At 47.5% G+C, this 24,127-nt stretch overlaps 1 protein-coding gene across 5 annotated transcripts in view; it reads right to left on the bottom strand.

The window, feature by feature from the left end:
• Positions 1–2,871: 2,871 nt before the first annotated feature.
• The window catches only part of IQSEC2 (IQ motif and Sec7 domain ArfGEF 2), a 161,654-nt gene continuing 140,398 nt past the window's right edge, over positions 2,872–24,127 (bottom strand). The window contains exons 6-15 of one of the 5 annotated variants that reach the window (XM_053370972.1): positions 22,145–22,306; positions 21,726–21,848; positions 19,131–19,297; positions 15,238–15,377; positions 15,001–15,126; positions 14,230–14,329; positions 13,704–13,865; positions 7,155–7,328; positions 5,546–5,595; positions 2,872–3,926 (exon numbers count right to left, since the gene is read on the bottom strand). In XM_053370972.1, the coding sequence (XP_053226947.1) occupies positions 3,915–3,926; positions 5,546–5,595; positions 7,155–7,328; positions 13,704–13,865; positions 14,230–14,329; positions 15,001–15,126; positions 15,238–15,377; positions 19,131–19,297; positions 21,726–21,848; positions 22,145–22,306 (1,216 nt within the window). In that variant the 3' untranslated portion in view covers positions 2,872–3,914. Of the gene's footprint in view, positions 3,927–4,076; positions 5,139–5,545; positions 5,596–6,325; positions 7,329–13,703; positions 13,866–14,229; positions 14,330–15,000; positions 15,127–15,237; positions 15,378–19,130; positions 19,298–21,725; positions 21,849–22,144; positions 22,307–24,127 lie in introns of those variants that run through there. The other 4 variants (XM_053370969.1, XM_053370971.1, XM_053370973.1 and 1 more) reach the window with 4 other exon arrangements.

Raw genomic sequence — 24,127 nt, 5'->3', positions numbered from 1 at the left:
TACCAGCTCCAGAGAGCACTAGGCTGGTTTATGGAACAAGGAGGAACTCTGCTGCAGGACCAACGTTCTGCTTCCCATCCCTCCCCCCAAAATGCCCAGTAATCTTAAAATAACACACAAGACATCTTCCTTCACACAGCAAGGACATTTGGTCAATTTATGAAGCATCAAATATACAGTTTCTTATGTACAAAGTGGACCAGAGGTGAGGGGGTGGGAGAGAGCAAGAAACAAAAAGAAAAAAAATGCAGTCAGTTTGGAGTCTTCCAGCCATGAATTCTGGGAGAAAGGGCAGAGAGTGGCCCATGCTGCAGAAAATACATGGGCTGGAGCCCACCCACCCCCTCCTCTCTTAAGAGGTTGCTATTTATAATATATAGTATATACACAGGAATCTCTGTACAGCAACAAACCCAACACAGGAAGTGCAGTGCAGGGTAGGGATAAAGTGCATGCTGGGGGGAGGGCAAAGGGTGGGAAGATCTGATATGGAGAATGGGGGGAGGGAGGGAAGGAAGGAGAAGGGAGCCCAGACCCCGCAGGATGGAACTGGGAGCAACCACAGCAGGGAGAAAACCACCACCACCTACTTGCGGTACAGGCAGGACTCCTGAGTTCCTTCACGGCTGTGGAGTCAATTAGCGGAGGATGGAGAAGCTGAGGAATGGAGGCCGAGAGCCAGTGAACCTCCTAAAACCCTCCATTAACTGGTCCTCTGATTATTTTCCCCCATCCTCTGAAGAGCTAGAGGCCAGAAATCCTGCCTGCTTTTGTTGAGCAGTTATTCCTAAAACTGGTTGATGTGGCACACTGGCATGACTTGAGGAAACTCACGTGTAGTGTGCAGCAGCAATTAGGTTTATTAAATAATTCTGGTTCCTGTAAGGTTCCAGCTTTTGCTGCCTCTGAAGCCGGGTCCTTCTGCTCACACACTGCAGAAAGAAGAGGCTGCCTTCAGAGAGGGTCATCCATTGCCTGTCACTACTCTGGCTGGGCCTCCACTTTCCTATTTAGAAAAATAGTGTGCTTCTACTATCAGAAGCACCACTTTAAAATGTAAAATAATCTCATCCACCAACATTCATAGCATCTCCTTAAAAATATACAGACGAGGCACTGTAACTTTTATGTTTTGAAATCATCCTCTGGCAGCCTTGAGCCTACCTCCATATCCCTTTGCCCGGAGTCCTGTCTCCACACGGACTAGACTGGGGAGGGAAGTGGCTCAAGGTAATGTCTTTGGGGAAGGGAGAGTGAGAGGAAAGGTTAGGCATGAATGGGCTCCATTAGCTTGGTTTGGGACAGGAAAAACCGGATCCCACCTTTTTCTAGAAGCAAAGGAATGAGGAAGTAGGGGGTTAAAGTGCATCTAAGCTCCCAAGGAACCAGTGTGTGTGGCAGGTGGTAGTATCTCTCCCCTATTGGTAGGCAGAGAAACACTCTAGGATAAAAGAACAAACTGGGTGGGAGGAGACAATTACACCCCACCCTCCACTCCTATATTCCTCTCTATGCAGTTCAGTGAGGGAATATATCCAGAGAATATATAACACCCCCCACCCTTTTAAAATGTTTTCAGTGCAAACCCCTTGATAGGGGTGGGAAGGGAGTAAGAATAGCCCTTTGTGAATAAGAACTGAGAGGGCAAGACAGATTTCTTCCCAAGTTCCCCCAAAATACTGATGATCTGCCCTGCTCTACATATTATCTTCCTTCCTTCCTTCCTTCCTTCCTTGTAAACAGCAGAAACTCATAAACTCTGTGCAAACTAAAAAGGAGAGCCTCCTTTCTGCAAAATGCCAAGGAGCACCAAAGCCCCCGTCTCCATTCCCTCCTACAGAACAAGCCAGCAGGCAGAGAAGTGGGAAAAGCTACTTTATAAAACTATGAAAAACTATCCTTCAGAAAGATAAAACCCCTGGCGACCACCACAGATGCCACCAAGCAGGGGTGGGGAGAAAGCATGCTGGAAGCATCCAGGCAGCAAAACATTAAAAGGCTTGGGGAGGGGGAGGGGAGAGAAGCAATCTGCAGGCCCCGTGCCAGGACACACTGGGCCAGAGCGCAGCGAGGCGCTTGCAGTGCCTTTCACTGGGACGCAAGGGATCTGCCTGCAGCTGCCCTGCCTTGTTGACTCTTCTCTCCGCCCCCCTGCCCCCCCCCCCCGCTGCTTGGTAGGCAAGGGGGACACAAACAGGAACACCTGGCCAAGGGAGGCATTGCTCCCACCTGCAAAAAAAGAAAAAAGTGCCAGACCCTGTTGGCACAGAGCAAGGCTTCTCTTCCATGCAACGACGACATGCTTAAGTCAAGCCCAGGAGCCCACACGGCTCAAGAGAGAGAGAGAGAGGTAACTATTTTTGCCCCTCCTTGTATAGCTGAGAGTTACTACATTCCCATCTTCAATTGACTGGGGATGTTCAGGGCTGAGCCCTGAGAAACTAATGGAAATAGTGCTTTAGATGGACTGAACATTGCTTTTTAAAAAGTAAGTCATGCTAGAGACAGCTTTCAGAACTGCTGTTGGGGTAGAAGAGCCATTGGCCTGGCTGCGTGTGTATGGCCCACCTAAGGGTGGCTGGGAGTAGGGCAGTAGCAGCTTCTCCAGCAGACTCATCACCACAATGCTTATCAGGGCAGCCTGAAAGAAGTGGCAGAGAAGCAGTTCCTAGGTTGTGTGAACTGGGCCTCAGCCAGTTCCTTTAAACACTCAATCGGGAGTTCAATACAGTAGCAAAGCTTGCTTAGCCTTTTGTGGCATCAAATCCCAAGTGGGGAATTGGCTGCAAACAGAACTGTTGGTCTAGAACAGGGTTTCCCAAACTTGGGTCGCCACCCATTATTGGACTACAACTCCCATCATCCCTAACCTCTGGGCCTGCTAGCTAGGAATGATGGAAGTTGTGGTCCAACAACAGCTGGAGACCCAAGTTTGGGAAACCCTGCTCTGGAACATACCCACCTTTAATTTGCTGCTCTGGCCATCTGCTACCGTTCATTCACAGCTGCTATTAAAAACTGGAGCAGACAGATATTTTAAGTTAGGCGGGGAGTGAGGAGCAAGAGGCTCTCCTTTGGTCATCCTTCTGAGCTGAAAGCAATGCTCTTCGGGCAGGTCTGATAAATGGCCACCTGCTATGTAAACAAGACACACAGAAGGCAGCCATGGGGGACGGACGGCCTGCGACTTGGCTAACATTTCACGGAGACTTGGTGCAGGTGGGCAAATGCTGGTGCACAGTCCAACGCCAGGAGCAAAAGAAGTATCAGTCATTCGAGAGAGTGGGATCGTGCAAAAGTGCAAGTTCCACTCTACAGCTTATTCTTATGCCTTCAAAACTGCCACACTGCACAAGTTGTCCCTGGCACTAGCATGTCTGACTTGCTTTGCACAAAAACAGCAGATGGTGCAATTAAACTGTTCCCGGACGGTTCCACTTTGAACTGCAAGGGGAAACTGCACTGTCAAATCCGCCCCCCCCCCCGCACACACAGCTAGCGTATCAGGGAAGAGAGGCTGGAATCCGCCCTGGCACCTGGTTTTTTAGACCACCCAGAAAGAGTTTTACTGCTTCGCATGCTGTTTGCATGAATGAGGTATACATACACCATACCATCTCCATCTGTAGCACATTTAGGGAAGAGTCCAAGGGGAAACACTTTGCGTGGCAACAGACCACAATGGCTGCACAAATGCAGAAGGGTTTTCCCCTCTCGCACCTCATGTTTTCAACGTCTCTGAAAAGTTGCCGCATAGTCCTCAGACACCCCATTTTCTGACCAGAAAGGGGGAGGGGTGACACGAAGGGAACAGAGAAGCCCAAGTGCTAAGTGGCGCCACCCTCAGGCCACGAGTGGGGTTGCAGATCCCAATTTCTTCCTTTCCGAGGCATTGGTTGGAAGGATGCCCTCTCTCAGTTCTGATCCTAGGAAAAAGAGGGAGGGGGTATGGAGTGGGGAGGAAGAAGGGGAATGGCCAAAAAGGTCTAGACACCCACTGGCCCCCACCCCTCCTGACCACCTCACAGCTGTGATGGGAGAAGCCCCGAGCTCCGATATTTATATATTTATAACCCTCACACAACGGTGCTGATTCTGTTCACCGGCTTCTGTTTCGGGTTGGGGGGCCCTTGGGAGGGCATGGCTTGAGGGCCCCCCTGGTGCATGGCGATGTGCTGGGGCAGGGGGGAGGTGGGGGCAGCTGGAGAGTGGGGACTGAGGGGCGTGTGAGGGGACGGAGGCGGGAGGGGCGGGTAGGAAGGGTGCGGGGGGATGGGGGAATGGGGAGCGGGCATGGGAGGCGGGCCATGGTGCTGCTGCGCAGGGTGGCCGTGGTGTCCCGGGTAGGGCCCCATACCGGCGGGCGGAGGCGGCCGCTGCATGAGCTGGGCAGGGTGGTGGCTGAAGATAAAGTGCTTTGGGGCCTGGGGCCTATGCAGCGTGTGCTGCCCGCTGACCCCCGACTGATGCAGCTGCTGGGGGTAAGTGTGGGCCAGGGCATGCTGGGGGGCAGGGCTGTACAGGGGCAGCGGCGAGGTGGGCTGGCGCCCATGGAGGAAAGGGGGGTGCTGGGAGGCGGCGGCGGCGGCAGCAGCAGCAGCCATCTGGTGGGCGCGCTTCTGCTGGACGGGCCGGCCGAGGGTGTAGTGGTGGTGGGGCTGCGGGGTGGGGAAAGCGGGGACGGCCTGCTTCTGCGGCGGGGCGGAGAGCGGGGGCTGCTGGGAGTGGTGGTAGCGCTGGAGCTGGGGCGGCAGGGGGTTGGCGGGCAGGGCGAGCGGGGGCGGGGGCGGGGCCGGCTGCTGGGGCGGAGGGGGCTGCTGGGGGTAGGGAGGCGGGGGCTGGGCCGAGGGGCCGTGGCAGTACTGGGCGTGGAGGGCCTGCAGCTTGGACTGGCTGCCGTCTGGGAGGGAGGGGTGGCTGTGATGAGGGTGGTGGTGGTGCGAGGAGGAGGCCGAGGAGGAGGAGGCGGAGGCCTGGCCGGGGGGCGTCTGGAAGGGGCCCTTCCCACGCTTGCTGCCGAAAAGGGAGCCCAGGAAAGACGAGGAGTTTGAGGGGGGCCGAGGCTGGGGCTTGTACTCCTCGGGAGGGGGAGGCGGTGGCCCTCTCTGGTGGGGGCGTGGGCTGCTAATAATAGACCCCTGAAGGGATGTAGGGGGTGGAGGGAGAGGAAGCAGAAAGGAGAAAGAGAGACACACACACACAGAGAGAGAAAGATGGGGGTTAGACAGCTGGCTCCTAGAATTCCCCCACACCTATGGGGCTAGGACTTGATACTCAAAGATGGCCATACTTTTCTGCCTGCCTGAAGAAGGGTTGGCTTTGACTAAAAGTAATTCAGTCTGCCAACTCTTCTGCACCAAAGAAATGACTTCCCACATCCCTAAAACCTCTGTGTCTTCCTCTGCTAAGAGTGGAAGCAAATGCGAAAGAGAGAGAGAAAGAGAGAAGAGAGGCTGCAAGGCAGAGAGTGGGAAGGCTTGGGGAAGCTGCACCTGCGTCCCTCCCCACCCTCCTCCTCCTCCTCCTCCTCCTTCGGCCCACTTACTTCAATTGTGCTGTCCAAGGATCCCACGCTGTTACGGCGGCCCCGCTTGCCTGCAACAGAGCAGGGGTTAGCGAGACCTGAACGCCACCCTCCCCCTCCCTTACAGCCAACACTCCCACTTTGGAGGGGAGGGAAAAAGGGGAGCCCAGGCCAAGAGCCCCCAGCCACCCCGCAACCCAATCCCACAAAGCACAGCAACAGAGCAGAGGAAGAGTTAGCAGAAGACAGGACCTAAAACGCAGAGAGAGTCTCCTCCCCCTCCCACTTCAGTCAGGTGCAGGGTGGCCGTGGTCTTACGGGCCTATAGGAAGCCTCTTCTGCTCTGTGTCATTATCTGTGTCAAAGTATGCCCTCGGCAGTGCCCTGCCCCCTTTTTAACACACACACACACACACGTTGGGTTTCTTCAGGCACTTCCAAGATGCTATTTTAGGTGGGATTCAGTCACAGACCACTGCATTCGAGCTGCGCAATTATAGCTGAGTGAGGGGTCTTGTGCAACAAACCCATTTCCTGAAAAGTTCAGACTTCAGCAGTAAGGGAAGTGATAGGAAAATGTGTGGGGTAGCACTTTGCTTTGATGCAATGTCATCTAACCTCTCTAGATGGGATAGGCAGCATTAAGCAATAATCTCCCTGTGAACAAATCAGAATGCTCCATAAGCACCCTTCCTCACAATCAGGTTGGCTCCAAAAAGCAAGAGAGGCACACATCCATCCACCAAAAGCACGGAGTCACCAGCAAACAGCAGCCACCCAATCAACACTACGGACCCCAAATCCCGGGCCTCAATGTTTTTTAGTCAGATTTGTGGATTAGAATTAAAATCATGGTGGATGAAACATTATCCATACGTTACATGTTCTTTTTAGCCAGTAGAGGGAGCCACAATAATTACATTCTAGAGATGGGCTGATTTCTGGAGTGGAACCAAAATCAAGCAAAGTTTGAGAAGAACTGAGCTTTTTAAAAAAAAATTTGGATGCCACCAAAACATCCATGTGAAAGACAGCGAGTCTTCAGTGGAATCAAGTGTCAAAGGCTTTTCTGGTAAACCCCTGCTCCAGTGCATTGCAAGTGGCACTGTGTGGTCGACATAGCAAATAAAAGCTAGCATGCCAAGGAGAAGGTTCAGCCTAGACTTCTCCATGGCCTGCCATTTTCCTACACGTAGGGATTTTACTTCTTCATTCAAATAAGCAACTGCCACATCTAAACCCTGAAGTGGTAGTCTCGAAAAATGCCCTACCAGAAAACTGGTACGAAGTGGCCCAAAGTCTGGAATCTACAAAAAAGGAACCTAAATGGCTCACGAAGCTTTACTAGAGGCACGCAAAGGCCTCTAACACACTGGGTGGGGCGGGCGGTCAGTGATGTCATGCGATGGTCTACCTTAGAGGCCCTCAAGGATGCCTGGCAAAGCCTGGCATGCTAGAAAAATCCCAAGACCTGTCACAAATTTAATTTCCTGTGGAATCTAGTGATGTTTCTTTTAAAGTTCTCATCAGCATAAACCCAGAAATTCCTTCCTTATCTTCATCCCAGCCTGAAGCCCACTAGGCTCTCCCCTCCTGGAGCCATGGAAGGTCCTGACCCCCAGCCCCTCACCAGCGTCAGAGAGGTCCCGAAGGGAGCTGCTGAGGGCACTCCGCTTCAGCCCTTCTCCCACAGTGTAGGCATCCTCCAGGCTACTGCGAGTCAGGGTCCCATTCACGGCATCCTTGGGCCCAGATGAGGGGGAGGCATTGGGGCGCATCACTCCTTTTTGCTTCTCTAGCTCCGCTGTGTGTAGAAGAAAAAGAGAGAGGCAGTGAGATTTGGGGGCCATTCTGCTGGATGCTTCTCAGCCCTCCCCGACAAACAGGACTTGCTTCCAGTTTACACCAAAGGAGTTTACAAGTGATGCTTGGAAATAATAAATAAAAATCACGAAACATTTGCAGGGTTTTATCTGAAACAGGGGAAGAGAACCAGCAGCCCTTGAAATGTTGTTGAACTACAATACCCATCATCCCTGAACAGTGGGAGGCATCTAAAGAAACTGGTGTGGCTGCATAAGCAGCTTACAGATGGGCTGAGATGTAAGAAATGGAAAATCACAAAGGTGGTGCCTTCCCTGTGGAAAACCCTCCCTTCAGATGTCAAGGAGATAAAAGAACTATACAACTTTTAGAAGGCATCTGAAGGCAGCCCTGTATTGGGAGGTTTTTAATGTTTGATGCTTTTTATGTTTTATATATTCTGTAAGCTGCCCAGAGTGGCTGGGGAAAGCCAGCCAGATGGGTGGGGTATTTATTATTATTATTATTATTATTATTATTATTATTATTATTACCCATTTTCATATCCATTTCCATAGCAATGAGGACTAGAATCACTCAAGTATTGTGTAAGGCACACAGTTCTGCTCTCAAACCCTCTTCTCACCCCCCTTGGCTTATTACAAACCTCAATTCAGGCTAGCCTAGCAGCCTCACAATTATTTGAGTCAGGGCTTCTTTTCAAAAAATGGAAAGTGGTGCTTCCCATGAATTTCTGTTTGAAGAATGGATTGAAGGATATTCAGTGAATAAGATGACTCTTCCCACTGGACTGGATAGGCAGGGCCTTTCAAATCTTTTGCCTCCTCTTCCAGGGGAGGAGCCATCCTGCCCCCCAGAACTAACTGGCAGAGTTGATAATTCATCCCCCCCCCCCAAGATAAGCACAGCCATGGTGACGATGCCCAGCACAAAAACCTATGCCAAAACAGACACAGTTTGCATTTGGAAATTACATAGCACAACACTTATACTCTCATTCAAACCAAGACAGCAAAAATATGTGAATTCACACTCCAAAAGAGAATGAAGGGGATATAAGGAATGAAGCACCACTTCTTGGTTTCTCTGAAAATCTGAATTAAATTTGGACATGGAAGAAGAGTCTGGACATAACACAAATTATTGTGATGAAAAATGCTGAGCTGTGGATCAGAGGACAAGGCCCCCAACTCTGAAACCCAGTGAGCCAAAGTAATAGCTACTAGGAAAACAATTTTCAACGTTAAAAAAATTGGATTAGGAACTAAGAGGTCAAAAGGCAGACTCATGAAAGCTGTAAGAACCCAATTTAAATTCCAAGAAAGGAATCAATATATGACCAGGGTGCAGGACAAATAACCCCCCTGAGGAAACATTTAAACATCAGATGGGAAGACAACAGATCCCTATCCAGACAAGAAAAAAACACTGCTAAGGGAGGCCACTTGTCTTTTGATGGTGATGGTGCTAAGTCCCTTATTTATCCCTTCCTGAAGAAATGGAAGAAAATCATGAATGTCATGCGAGAGAGGACCCACCGCAGACCAGGAACACCAAGACAGGTAAGACTTCCAGGCAATGCAGTAAATACATTTGGTTGATGCCCTTCTGGAAGCCAGTAAAATCCAGTGAGGTCAACCAGATCCTTTCAGCCTCCAAGCAGTCAGGTGGAAGAGGTCTGGGTGAGGATGGAACACTGGACCCTAACTGAGAAGATCCATGTACCAACAGATTCAGCAGATCTGGAAACCTTGGAGACCTGAGCTAAAATGGAGCTATAAAAATCACCTCTGCCCAAAAGGACTGAATCCTGATAAGAGGAGAAAGAACTTGCCTAATATACACCAGTACATTCAGCTAACAATACTCCTGAATGTTTTAGTACCAGCTTCTCTAGCTAGATAAGCTTCTCAACCTCTGCACAGTGGCAGGATCCTGCCATGCCGTGGGGGCCAATGCAGTGCCAGCCATCCCCATACTTGAACTACCATTTGAAAGGATGTAATGGACTACTACAAAGCTTGGGAGTTGCTGTTCCTCTTAATTAGGCAACAGAAGGAAGAAAGCATCTTCTTGTCCTTCATTCTATTTAAAAAATCTTCAAAACTCTCCAAAGGAACTATCTGTCAAAGAAAGGAATGAGGAAAATTTATTTTGCATTAATAATGTACACTTTATTTAACTGAACTGTCAAGATGTAGGCAGAAAAAACAGGCTAGCATGTTGAGGTTGTATCTACCCTCATGCATAAGCCATAGCCAAGTTACACATACTGTACAGAAAACTACATGGAGTGTATTTCAGGGGTTGCTTAAGACAATGAGTTGAAAACTGTGAAAAGAGAGGCAACTATATATATTTAATAGTTAAGGAAGAAGCCTCTTGAAACTCAAAAAATGACAAGCTCATCTTGTCATTTCATCCAGCAGGGTAATTCCTCTAGGGAACTCCTAAATATCCTCCTGAGGTAATTAAATAAGTATCATCATTTCAGACTGTAGCTATTTAGAAGGACCAATTGTGCTTGTAAATGCCTCCACATAGAACAGGGGCCTCCCCTTCATTTTGTAAACTGCTTTGAGCTTTTTTGTTCTTACACTCAAGTCATACATAAATTTTACAAAACAAACAAGTTACCCAATTGGGGGGGGGGCTTTTGAATCTCATTAAAAAAAACCCTGAGGGAATTAGTGATGAGGGGAATAATGAAAAGGAAAGCTAGAACAACTTACTGGGAAAATCCCACTCAGTCTTGCAACACAACTGAAGGCTTATAGAAAAAGCACTGTAGCTGTTTTGGCAGAAGGAAAAAATATTTAACACCCGTAGCCAGGGAGCAGGCTGAGGGTTCAACAGGCTGTTCCTCAGTAAGCTGAAAAATCTGGCTGGCTTTTGCCAAGAAAGGGCTGTGAGGGGGGGCATTCAGGTGCAGATTCCAACTCCTTCTTTGACACTTTTGGCAGAAGCAGCCTTGAGAAAAACTCCTGGAGGAGCTTAAAAGAGGAGATAGGCTATTTGATGGAAATCTGTGGGATCTCCTCATTTTATGACTTTTAGATCTCCCTTCTGTGTTTCCTATGAGGAAGGGAGTCTTTAATCTCTTTGTCAATGCAGGAGTGCACCCATGAGAGGAAAAACCCCATGGCAGAAAACATGGGCTTTGAGACCTGTGAGATCTGCCCTCTTCATGTCTCTTAGGTAAGGACCCCTGACCGTTAGGTCCAGTTGCAAATGACTCTGGGGTTGCGGCGCTCATCTCGCTTTATTGACCAAGGGAGCTGGCATACAGTGGTCATGTGGCCAGCATGACTAAGCCGCTTCTGGCGAACCAGAGAAGCACACGGAAATGCCATTTACCTTCCTGCTGGAGCGGTACCTATTTATCTACTTGCACTTTGAAGCGCTTTCGAACTGCTAGGTTGGCAGGAGCAGGGACCGAGCAACGGGAGCTCACCCTGTCACGGGGATTCGAACCGCCGACCTTCTGATCGGCAAGTCCTAGGCTTTGTGGTTTAACCCACAGCACCACCCGCGTCCCTCTGTCTCTTAGGTAGGTGCTTGCATTTGTACTTATGTGTAGAATGCCTTCTAGATTGGGATTTGGTTCTCTTATGACCCCTAGACCTGTGTATAGAGCCTTTAATTTCCTTAGAAATATATATTATTATCCATGACATAAATTTAGGAAATTCCCTTTTCCTTTTGTTTTTTTAAATAAATATTTATTGGTATTTCCAGCATACATCAAAAACAAAAATAAACAAAGTAAAAACAACACAAAAATACAAAAAATTCAAAAATTAACAACAATTAAAAACACATAAAGTTTCAATTACTTATTTTCTTTAACCTTATTTCTCAGACCTCCTCACACCTCCCCTTCTTGTATTCCAATTTAGATTGTCAGTTCAGCAAATCCTTAACTTATTTCTCCACTTTAACTTAAAAATTTGTTCTAACATGCTGTTATTTTACTTTTCTTCTTTCTTCCATTTCCTCAATTTATTTTTACAAACCTTATTTCTATTTATTTTAAAAACCAATTTTACCTTATCCAAATTTACACATCAATACTTATACCTCATTAATTATTCTTAAACCTTTTTCCTAAAGTCGACCAAAATTTCCCTTCCACGATTTTCCCAATTTCCATACAACTAGCAAAAATATAAAAGCAAAGCAGATTATATTTGTATACCCTTTGGATTCCCAAACTCCACCCACCCTTTTCCCGGTTCCAGTCCCCAACCAATATCCATCAGTCTTTATGTTATTTAGCCTGGAGATCTCACGTCCGAGGCCCTTATATCTCTCTCAGTTCCTTTCTGCCGGTCTTTTTGATAGTCTTTGGTATTAAACCCCAAATCTCGGAGAGGCTCCGGCCCAACAGGATCCATATTGCTTCCAGCCAGACCTCCATACTTAAAAACAAAGCCTGTGGGGTACTCCAACTCTTGTTTCATACTCCTTTCAAATCCAAATGTCCCCAAAGCTCCAACTTTCACCTTCAGCAAATTTGTAATCCTCAGGTCTTCAGATCTCCAGCAAAGGAGATCTCTCCATTTTTCAGTCTCCAATTCAGGCCGGGCTTTCCACATCAAATTTTTATTTTCCTTTTTTGTCATCATGTCAGGCCTCAAATTGCAACTCTCCTTTGGCTTCTGCAGAATTCCAGCTCCTTCATTTTCTTCTAAAGCAACATATTGCTCCATCTTGTCAAAACTTTCAGTTTCATCTATTTGTTCATTTGAATGGGCTTCCTGTTTTAAGTCCTTATCAGGTTCAACACTGTTATTCACTGTCAGGCATAGTACTGAAACCTCTGTAGCCAAAACATTGAATTGATCTTGTAACTTTCCCAAGAGAACAAATGCTCTGTCCAACTCTGCTTGGATTTTCCGTCCTCCAGCCATTCTTGTAATGTAATGTCACTAAAACCCCTCTAGGGGGATTTTAGTTCCTTAATATTCCTTTCAGCTCAAAACCAAAAGTCCAGTTATTTTGTATCAGCCCTTCCTTATTTTCAGCAAGTTATAACAAATAAACCAGCAGAAGCAACAGAAACAAAGTTCTCTTTTTCTGGCTGACAACTAACTGTCTGACAGCTAACTTGACAGCTGTCAAACTCTTCAGTGTTTCATCAGCAGGCTTTCTCGCGGGACGCTCCCGGGTCTAGGGGAGGGTGAAATTTCAACTCCCAAAATTTATCTTTTATCCTCCAGTAAATCTTCTTATAATGTCAGAACCGTGAAGTTAAAAACTTATACTAAAAAGCAAAAACAAATTCTCTCGACCTTAGCTAACCGGTCCTTTGCTTTAGATTGTTTACAAAGAGGGGGGGGTGGACTTCCTTTTTAACCCTTCCCCGCTCGTTCCTGATCCAAAAAAGTAATTTTAAGGTCCCAATCTCCGTATTACTCACAGGTTGATGTTTTAAAGTCCAATTGATCCAAGGAAAAAGTCAGCACTCTCCGTCAATGGCTTGCGGCTTCACTCCGTAGACGAGGGAGTACTCTCAGCACCGTGCCTCACCCCGTCCCCGTTCCGAAGCCTTTAAAAAGGCTCCTTCACGGATTGGGGGGGGCGCAACTGGTGCCCGCCGAGTCTCTGTGTTCACAGGCTTTCGCGCCTGTGATTTTAGGGGTCCCCGCTTCGCCGCAGCGGCCAGACCCAAACTCTACGGAGCCGATTCCCTCCGGAGCTCGGAGGGAATCCGCCATTAAGCGATGGCGCCAACCCGGAAGTCCCGGACATTCCCTTTTCCTGGGGAAAACCTCAGAAAGGTGTGTGGACTGAGCACTGCTGAGGACCCCACTCATGACACCTGGAGAAGGCAATATGAAATATTCTCTGTGTCTGGGGACTTTCAAAAGAGAACCCTCAGGATCCTGCCCCTCACCCATAGGGGGCTGCAGTGGGAGTGGCAGAATATCAATGAAACATGGCTCAGCAGCCATGACACCAAAAATAAAACAAAACAAAACCTGGTCTCAGCCAACTCCTACAGACAATAAACAACACAGAAGAAGCAAGAATTAAGGCAAAAGAGAAACAACAAAGGAATTGTTTTCCTCACAGAGAAAAAAAGAACCTGCTAACTTGACCAGAAGTAGGGCAGAACTGGAGGGTGGCCCCTGGAAGAGGAGGCAAAAGACTCAAAAGGCCCTGCCTATCTAGCCCGCGGGAGAAGTCATCCTATTCCCTGAATGTCTTCCAGTCCACTCTGGCAAACCTGGGCTGCTGGATGCTGCCCCAATGATGCCATCAGCAACCCTCATCCATTATCCCACCCGCTGCCTCCCTTCCTACCCATGCCCCCCCTCCTGTCCTTCAACAATCCCCACCCATCACTCACATTCCACACGGTACTTCTCCATCTCTTGCACTTCAGCAATGGATTCCCGCAGGTCACTGGTGAAGCGCAACCGATCCTGCAGGCTGGGGGCATTGAAGATGATCAGGACTTTCCTCTCCCCACCAGGAACAGCCGAGAGCAGTTTAATCCCGAACTGGTAATCTGGGTGGCAGAGAGTGAGATGCTGGGTGACTGTGGGCCCCACTACACACCCTCCCCTTCAATGCGGGTAACTGGCAACACAGAGCTGGGCCCAGGCAAAGGCTTTGCTCCAAGATGGGGAACCAGAACGTCTCCAGCTACAGACAAAGGCATGAGGCATGAGGTCCACAATAGGTATGGGGCTGAAGGCACAAGATCAGTGTGGATCACTGAGAAGAGCTCAGGGGACTAATCACGGAGAGAATGGAGAAAAGATGCTGATCTGGGAGAGCTGATAGTATGTTGTGCTGGTTGAGCCCTGGGCTGGTGCAACAACCAGGCTTCTAGACTCCTGTATCATGACCTATGGTTAAGAGAAACTCACATGAATTCTGGAAGAGCTGCAACTGCATCTCAACAAGAGGGAAGCTCTGGCGGAAACTGTAGGTCACAAGGATCTTCTTCTTCTGGAATATCTTTGTCACCTAAATGGTGTGAGGAGATGCAGTGGGAAAGCATAGGATCGATGAGGAGTAGAGAGAGCAGTGAGCTAACTGTTCACTAACCCAAGCACAGTGCTCAGAATTACAGTCACCCAATTGGCTGAAACCTGCTTCTTTCCTGAGTTGCAACAGTCTAACCTACAAGTTAAGAACTTATTTGCTCTTATTGTCTGTTCAACCCATAAGGTATTTTCCTATGGATGTTTTCAGAGCAGAGTGGGAGCTCAGAAGAAGCTTGGGTGGAATGTGGCATGGATGTTTAAAACAGATTCATTAATTTAATTTATCCACAGAGCCCTTTTCTTTACTATGTGGTGCTACTGACAAAAACATTTTTTTAAATTAGTCAGTCTCCTGCATTGAGACAGCCTATTACCTCATGGCAATGGCCATGTGGCATCACAAAAGCACTGCAGGAGAGAACCAGGAGGCAGCAGGCAGACAGGCAAGTATAAAGCACAGCTCAGCAGTCATAGCTTCTTCCAAGAAATCTTGAAGATTTTTGTGACAATGTCCACAAGGTCCAACTTCACCCAGGCATGTCAAAGCAGGTGCATGGTGAGGCAGCCAAATCTGCTCAAAACAAGCAACTCCATCATCTAACCCTCCCTCCACCACCAAAACCTGGTCTTAGCTCCCTGCCCTGACCTTACCACTAACAAATCGTTGAACAGGAAGACCTCCCTCTGGTGCAGCCCAAGCCTCTGTGGCCGGTTGGGGTCAGGGACCTCATACAGCTGGCAGCAGCAAACCAGGCGCCTGTGGGGCAAAGAGAGAACCTGGGTGGGACAGACAGACAGACAGAAAATGTTAGGAGTGGAGCCAAAAAGAGGGGCAGAAACCTTCAGTAAACCCAAATCCATCTCCTCAGACAGCCTCTTCCCACTCACCGGCTTTTTGCCCACAATCATTCGCTCCACCGCTTGGACCTGAGAGACGTGGTCATCATTGGTGCGCAGCTCCCGACTCTGAATTCTCTGGTAAATCCCTACCAGCAGGTCACGGGGAATGTCCTCGCCGTTATCTACCCCTGGTGAAGCAACAACAAAAGAGCAAGTCCATAGGCTGCAGGGAAAGACTAGGCCAGATTTAGTCACTCTCAAAAGCAAAAGCAGCGCTGTGAAGGGCTTTCCATAGGTTATTCCCATGAGTCTTTGCAACAAAGTAAGCTAATAATATTATTCCATTACTGAAGAGAGAGGTTGGAGGAATGAATGACTTATCTGATGCTATTACTGGCCAGGCTTGCATCTGCTGGTGCACACAGCCTGATCACTACTGCTTTGGTCTTTCATTTGCACAAGGGGTGTAAACAAACCAGCAAGGTTAGCATTATGACTGAATAAAGGATTGTGGTTTATTTCACCCTAACATGCCAGGTTTAATAAGCCAACAGCAAACCTTGGATCTCTTTTTAGTAAAAGCAATATGGAATGCTTGTGAAACACATATGATCTCTCCCAGAGGCTTCATATAGATGTTGAAAAGCATGAGGGTGAGGATGGAGCCCTGAAGCACCTTGCAAGTGACAGCCCAGGGGTCTGAACAGTCATCCCCCAACACCACTTTCTGGACATGGCCCCAGAGGGTGGAATGGAACTACTGCATAATTGTGCCCCCAGCTTCCAAATCCCCTAGATGGTCCAGAAGGATACCATGGTCACTGGTATCAAAAGCTGCCAAGAGATCCAGCAGAACCAGGAAACAGCTTTCAACTCTGTCCCTAGGCCACAGGAGATCATCGACCAGCAGGACCAAGGCGGTTTCAGTTCCATGATGGGGTCTGTTACTATTAATGATTTATTAATCGTTTTCTAAACCATATCATGGTAATGTACAATAAATGAAATTAAGAACAATTAAAAACACAAAAACAGCAAATACATTTAAAATGAAAACAAAACCATAGAAAGCTGACATCCATGGTAAAGACCCATTTATCCAGCTAAGGAAAGCACGTTAGAACAAAAGTGTCTTCAGTTGTTTTCAGAAAGTGCAGCTAACTGGGCATTTGTTGTCTCTCAACAGGAATGCTCTTCCACAGAACAGGAAGAGCCACACTAAAAACCCTGCTTTGAGTTACTGGGCACAATCACTTTTAGCCATAGAAACCACTTGGGACTTCAGTGACAAGGGCTGGATTCAGTTAAGTTGTTGCACTAGCAGAAGCCAGCACAAGGGCTCCCGCTAGTCCAATGGCACTTCGCCCCTCTCCTCCCTCCTCAGATCTGCTCAGGAGGGTTGGGAGAACCCCCAGAACAGTGTGCAGGGGGGTAGAGGGGAGACATTTTGCCTGGCAAGCAAACACCCTTCTGCTGATGGAATGATCTCCTTAGCACGCTGCTGAATTCCACCTGAGGAGACTCCCAGGCTAGGAGCGTCTTCCTTTGTGGCACGTGCAAGCCCTCCCAGTACAGATCACATATCTAATTCCTGGACATTTGCATCACAAGTAGCAATCCTTTCTAATTGCTTTCAGGACTCTGAAAAAACAATTATCTGTCTTCAGCCTTAATTAACGATCTTCCAGATCCTGGGTCCTTTTTGATATACTAATGAAGACTTCTTGTTAGAATTATAAAGCTGATGAGTGGAATCAAGTGTGGGAACTGGGTTTACCTGAGACTGACATATTAGTAAAGAGTTTTCACTCATGAGGAAATGAATTGAATACCCAGATAACCAACATAATTAGGTCAGTATTGGCTTAGAAAATCACAGGGCTTGTGAGATTGCCCACCTGTCCCAAGCGTGGCCTACTCTACTGAAAATGAAGGGTAGAAATGGAATTATAGAAAACATTTATGCCAAGACACAACATGTGGACTTACAGGGTCAGAAGTTGAGTGAGCTAAATCCTGAGGATTATTATATCTGTGGTGCTGCAAAAAAGTAAGACTGCACAAACAATAAAGAATAAAGCTTGCTTCCTTCCCTCCATCCATTCCTGGCCCTCCTGTACAATCTGTAAGTGCATGTAAGAGTTTTCCTTTGATCTGAAAGGTTGTCTGCGAGGGAGGTTAAGGTCACCCTCATTTTCTATGCCTTAAAAATACCGCAAGGCACACTAGCAAGATGCACTTTAACTTAGGTTGTGCTTTCTTCTCATTTCAATAGGAGGGTGGTGGCTGTTCTGCCAATCACTGTTTGGTCATCACCACCATCATTATTTTTGTAGCCCATCGCTGTCAGTCTAGGGAGAGAAGAGTCAGGAACAGCAGGTGCAGCGGATTGCAGTTCCCCTCCTGACAGTAGCATGAGGGGATGGATGGAGTCTGAGAGGGAAGGAGAGGGGTCAGCCCTCCTTCTCTTCTCCTGTACATCTGGCCAGATGGTTCGCAGCCCTGCTGGAGCCATGCCTGCTCTCCTGAGGCCCTTCTCCTGCTGCTGCCCCTGCTGAAGGGGCACTGAGGGCGCGTGGCAGGCGGAGGGAGGCTGTGGGGCTGCAGGGAGGTCCGGAGTCTGTCCCAGAGAGGCCAGCCCTTCAAGAGCAAACAAGGGCCATCCTGCAAGGGGTCCCCTTCCCCCCTTTCCTGGGAGTGCTGGAACTGGCCTTTCAGGGCCCCCACACCTGCGCAGCTGAGGGACTCGCTGCTGCTGCGGGAGTCAGGACAAACCCCAGGGCCCCTTAGCACAGGCGCCCAGTGACTCCTCTGATGAGTCTGCAGAAAGATCCGTCTCCAAAAACAAGATTCCTCTTGAGAAATGCCTTTCCGCCTATTCAAGCCTTTTCCCCAGAACATCCAGAAGCCTTCCAGGCTGTAGGCTAGGGGTCCCCAAACTAAGGCCCGTGGGCAGGATAAGGCCCGAGAGACTCGTTTATCCAGTCCGCGCGAACCCCACTGCCCGCTCTTACCGACGCTGCGCTGTGCAGCTGCCCACTTCCGGGTCAGAGGAGCACCAGAAATAGCTTGTGCACATGCACAAGTCTTATTTCCGGTGCACGTACAGGTTGGAGGAAGCCCGTGCACATGCGCACAAGCTATTTCCAGTGCTTCTCCGATCTGGAAGTGCAATGCAAATAGCGTGTGCGCACGCGTATGGGCACACGGTCCCCTGCCCTCCACGCGATCAACGCTGGAGACACCGGCCCAAGGCGCGATAAGTTTGCTGACCCCTGCTGTAGGCCGAAAAACAAAGAACAAAGGGCCCAGAATATGGATGCTGGGAGGAGGGAAAGCAGAGCTCTATGGAGCTGGGAGAAAATGAGAACCCGGTAGGAGTAGCGGAAGGGAGCAGAAAGAGGGTAAGGAGCAAACAAAAAAAGGGAAAATCCCTTCCAAGTTGGCGTTCCCACCTCTTCTCTTTTGCTGCGCCCAGAGCAGCCGGCAAAATAGCCTGCCAGTGGCTTGCAGGAAGCTGAACTGGAGATAAAGGGGTTGTCCTGTGTCAGGTATAGTCTCCAAAGAGTTCACTTCCTGCCAGTGGTGAAATGAAACTGGGATGACTTCTGGGATTTTCCTGTCACTGGAAAATCGGGACACTTGGAATGTATGCTACAGATCTCTCTCTGGCTTCTGAGATTTTAGCAGGCATTGTTCATGCACCTGCAAGCTGCCTTTTTAGCCACAATGGCAAGAAACCTGTTGGGTTTAAAACACACATGCGTGCGCACACACACACAGCTTTTGGGAAGCTGCATTTTATGCTTGGCACATTTTGTGCTTTCCCTGAACTCCCAGGGAAGTAGGGGATTCCTTTGGGATTCCAACCATGTGATCATGAGGAGCCAAGCGTAAGAGACAACGCCAGAAAGGATCATTTGAGTGCTGTTCTTGCTTACCTCGCAAATTTTTGATGAAGTCATCCAGCTTCATCTTCCTCTCCGCCTTGACACTGGGGCTGTACATGTCGGTATTAAGGAGGATGATGGCAAAAGCCAAGATGAAGATAGTGTCTGGATTCCGGAACTGGCGCACCAAGGGGGCATTGCACACACAGTAGCGCTGGCTGAAACGAAATGCGGTGGAAGTTAAGGCGAAAAGAAAGCAACCATCAGCACAAAAGGCCAGAGGAAGCAAAGAGTCAGAAGCAGCTCAAGAGATTTTGCTGCTGAAGGTGAGCGGTTTCCTCGGGGTTTAACCATCAATCCCTCTTCCCAGTGAACTCTGGAAACTGAGCTCTGTGAGGGATATGGGGCTCCCAGGATCCTACAAGGGGGACACTACTTCACATGTATGGTGTAGAGGGGGGTTTTAGAGGACTGAAAGTAAAAGCCATTATCTAACCATTCTGGGGTCTAAATTAAAAATAGTATCCCCCCCAAAAAATTTTATAATTCATACTGAGGCAGGAAGTTCTAAAATTAAAGGGGTTCATTGGCTCTCTTATTCTATTTTCAAATTATAAATATGTATGAAAATTCCACATCCCATTATGGAAGAATACAACTCACAGCTACTACATTCATTTACAGGCAGCCTTCTAGTCATATAAATAGCAGGGTTGCACACTCTAAGCTGGATTAATCAACAGATTCATTACCAAAGGATTAAGCTGATTTACTGGTGGAGCCCAATTTTAAAATCGATGAAGCTGAAAATTAAAAGACATTCTTTGTTTTTTGAGGTTGTTTTGGTGCTGGTGCATTACTATAATAAGGAACAAAAAAAGAAAAATATGGCCTTTTCTTCTAACAATTAATAGTAGCTTTTCTTTATTAAAACACAAGTTCTCTCACATTCTCTTCAATATCACAATTCAAAAACTCATATTACAAATGTTTTGTAACAGGCTAATGTATGTAACTATGAGCAGGTAATTCACTGATTAATCTATTTAGAGACATAGGTTGGATCCAGACTGAGTTAGTTGCACTTGGTTTCCAATGAAATAAATGGGACTTAAGTCACAACTAATTTGTCCCATTTTTCAATGGGTACCAAATTCAATTACTTAGGGCTTATCCACATTTCAGTGTGTGTTGTGATTACTAGGGACAGGTCCGTGATTTGCAAAGATGCTATTTCTATTTCAGGCAGTCCCTATAGTCAATGATACATGAAACTTTGAGGAATGGCAGGAAGATCTATTTAAGTTTATTTGGCAGGAGAGAAAACCCAGGATAAAACATAAGATTATGATTGATAGCAAAGTGAGAGGTGGTTTCGCCCTCCCTGACTTACAATTGTATTTTGACACATCATGTTTATGTTGGTTGAAATAATGGATTTTACTAAAGGACAGTTATTTGCTGGATCTGGAAGTGCATGACCTAAAATTGGGATAGCATGAGTGCCTGTGGTACAGGAAGGCTAGAATATATAAGAGCTTCTCAAATCATATAATCAGAAAAAAATCTTTATAGGGTACGGGGAAAATACAAAAACCTATTAGAAAGAAAAACACCAATGTGGTTGTCACCAATGGAAGCTCTGGCATGGAAAAAAATTAACACAGAGACAAATTGGAGTACATATAGAGACTTGCTAACTGTTACCAGGGAGGAATATAAATTGAAACAGTAAGGAGAGGTAAAAGATCAAGTGACAGATTGGTTAAGTTACCATCAATTGCATGCAACTTTTAAGTTAGACAAAAAATATGGATTTGCAGGACAGAGTTCACAGTTTGAAAAGGTGGTATTAGGATCCAGCATCAAGTCCTTAAATACTACTCAGTCAGATTTACAGCCTACCCACTTTGGCCAATGCTCTGCAGCCTTAACAGACAATGGGGTGAAAGAGGGCACCTCCTGCTTGTGCCTGCCCACCACGTACTGCTTTGTCAGGCTCATATACGCAGGTACAGCCACACACATATTCCCTGTCCGCTCTTTCTTGCAGCAGATGGATGGAGTGGGTGGGATACATGCAAACGGAGATGTATGCGCATATATGACCAATCAAAACAACAGCTTTTAAACGCTGTAGAAAGGGATCTAATTAAGCTAGAAACTTACTCCAGCTCCACATAAGTCAAAAATTATATACCAGAGTCAGCACATAAACCTGCCCATTTAAGTGTTGAATGGTTTATTTAGCTATCCTTCAAACTCTAGTGTTTTTCCTCTTGCTCATAGTTTATTTCAACAAAAACAAATTCAGTGTTCCATCTAAATATATATAGGAATCGTTGCTAACAGTAAAAAAATTATTTACATGCCCCTTGGTCCAGGATAATTCAGGCACTATATGTTGTAGCATCACAGTACAACCTCACTCTTACTGCAGTGATTAAGCAAAGATATTCTGGGACAGAACCACATGCTCCTCATTGCCCATGGCTCAATCTCTAGACCAGGCTTCCTCAACCTGGTGCTCACCAGGTGGGGTGTTGGACTCCCAGTAGCCAACATGGTGAGAGCCATAGGGAGTTGTACTGCTCTAGACTAGGTCAAGAAGGAAACCTTGGAAAGATGGCAGCACCTCCAACTTACCTAAAGGCCTCAACGAGGCGCTCCACTTTCTGTGCCTCGCCTTGCACCCGAATGTGAGACTGGAACTTTCGCAATGCATCATCCAAGTCCATGTTGGAGAAGTCCATCTCGTCTACCACACAACTGTAAGGCAAGAGAAGACAGGACAGTGACACCCAGCAGCAAGGGGGGGGGAGATATGTTGGCCTGACATGTGTCAATCCCCAGCATCTAGGGATTCCTGTCCCAAACCCCGGAGCACCATTGCTAGAGAGATGGCTTATGACTTTGTGTAAGGTAGCTTACGGTGTTTCTACCACTTATCTCTCTTTTAAAAATGTAACAACAGTAAGTACTGTGAGCCTTGGGGAACAGGATGAGCTATAAAAGTTAAAACTGTGGTGAGGGGGAGGGGGAAGGAATCAAGCAGAACTCCTTACTCCAGTACGTCCCGGTTGAACTGCTTCTGCCGGTTGCCAAGAAATTCACCAATCATCTGCCGGCTCAGCCCTTTCCGCTCCAGGATAAAGCGTGCCACGCCAACCGGTGTGTCTGACAGGAAGCCTCTCTCAATCAAATACTGGATTCCCTTCTCTGGTTTCCTGCCGGTGGGATGAGAAGGAGCCTTTATGCACACCTGGATCCATTTTCACCTGGAGCCCACTTCCCCCAGCTCAGTTATACAGGGCAGAACACCTATTTCATCATCACCATCATAGTTTATATACCGCCCTATACCTGAAGGTCTCAGGGCAGTTCACAGAAAAGATCACAACATATATAATCAGAATAAACAACCCAATAACCCCCTGCCCCCCAGAAAAGAGCCACATTTTAAAAAGGTATAGGATGTCAAACAGATCAACCAGAGGCCTGGTTAAAAAGGAACATTTTTGCCTGGCGCCTAAAGGTGTGTAATGAAGGAGCCAGGTGAACTTCCCTGGGGAGAGCATTCCACAGACGGGGAGCCACTGCAGAGAAGGCCCCGTTCTCATGTTGCCACCCTCCGGACCTCTCAAGGAGGAGGCACCCAAAGGAGGGCCTCAGAAGATGATCTCTGGGTCCGGGTCGGGTGGGGGAGCTTTGCCAGGGGACATAAACCTACATGTTCCAGGCAGAGGACAGGGCTGCAGAAAGGACCCGGCCTGGTATGGTTTCTATATGCGCTTATCTGGAAACAGGTGAGGGAAGACGACTAAATTACCTAATGTGTCTTGTATTTACTGCTTTTAGTCAGACTACTTAACGGCTCTTTTCTCCATTTGATTCCACTTCAGCCTTCACATTGTCATTTGGTTACGTGCACAAGCCCAAGGCTGGTATAAGTTAAACGATGGCTATCATAAATGACCTAGTAAATACATCTGCAAACTAGGCTGGTGCAAGCGGTTTCCTTGTTCCAAGAGACAGCACCACAAAATCTGAGAGATGCAGCCCAGGGTCCTCACTGATGTTGCAAAAAATCATGGGGAGCAACTCTCAGGTGGTCTTCTGCTTCACCAGCACCCTTAAATACACCTCACCCTGCTCCCAAGGATAAGGACAGAGTGCATGGTGTTAACTAGGTTTTATTCAGAGTAGACATATGGAAATTGACAGACCTAAATGAGTTATCTTCTTTAATTTCAATGGGTCTACGCTGAATGAAACTTAGTTGAATACCAGGAAATGTGTTCTCGCTTAATTCAACAGCTGATACGCAAGTATCAAGGAAACCACATTGTGAAGACAATGGTTACATTTGCACTCCCTTGACAGGAGCTGTTTGTTCCAGGGTCAATGCAGGTAAGAAACATTTGCAGCAGCAGACACCCCAGATTGCTGGAAGAGGCTAACATCACATTCCTGCAGCAAGTTGCCCCATGGCCAAGACATGGTAAAGGATAATCACCGTGGGGACCATTTAGCTCCAACAGTGGAGCCTGCAGCTTTGAACATAAATCAACTTGATCAACACCACTTGGCTTGGTGGAAAACTATGGCCCTTTTCCTTCCACCTTGCATAGACCAAGAGGCTCTAAGTTTGAGGGCTGGCTGATCCTGATAGCTGGGCTGCCATTTCTACAGACCGTGGCTAACTCCTACCATGGAGTCACATAATGCTCCCCTTTTCCTTAAAGAAAATGTTCAACCCAATCCCCCACAGTGGAGGAAGGAGACTGAATGTAATTTAGTTGATTTGGGGCACTAACTTTGCCTCTGGCAGCAAAAGGGTGAAAAGGCTAAGGCCAACTTTGGTGCAGGGGTGGGTGCAAATTAAGTAAGTCACAAAGCTGGTCTTAAAAACTCTCTCCACTGGCTGGGACCTGGTCTACACATGCAGCAGAATGAGGCGATAGACTAGACTGTACTACATACAGTCTTTAGGAGGTACATATAGGAGGTACCATTTTTGAATGTTCCCTCATGAAACACACATAATT

This window comes from Podarcis raffonei, chromosome 17 (genome assembly GCF_027172205.1).
Source record: "Podarcis raffonei isolate rPodRaf1 chromosome 17, rPodRaf1.pri, whole genome shotgun sequence".
NCBI classification, from domain to species: Eukaryota; Metazoa; Chordata; class Lepidosauria; order Squamata; family Lacertidae; genus Podarcis; species Podarcis raffonei.
This window is presented reverse-complemented; position numbering and strand designations above follow the sequence as displayed.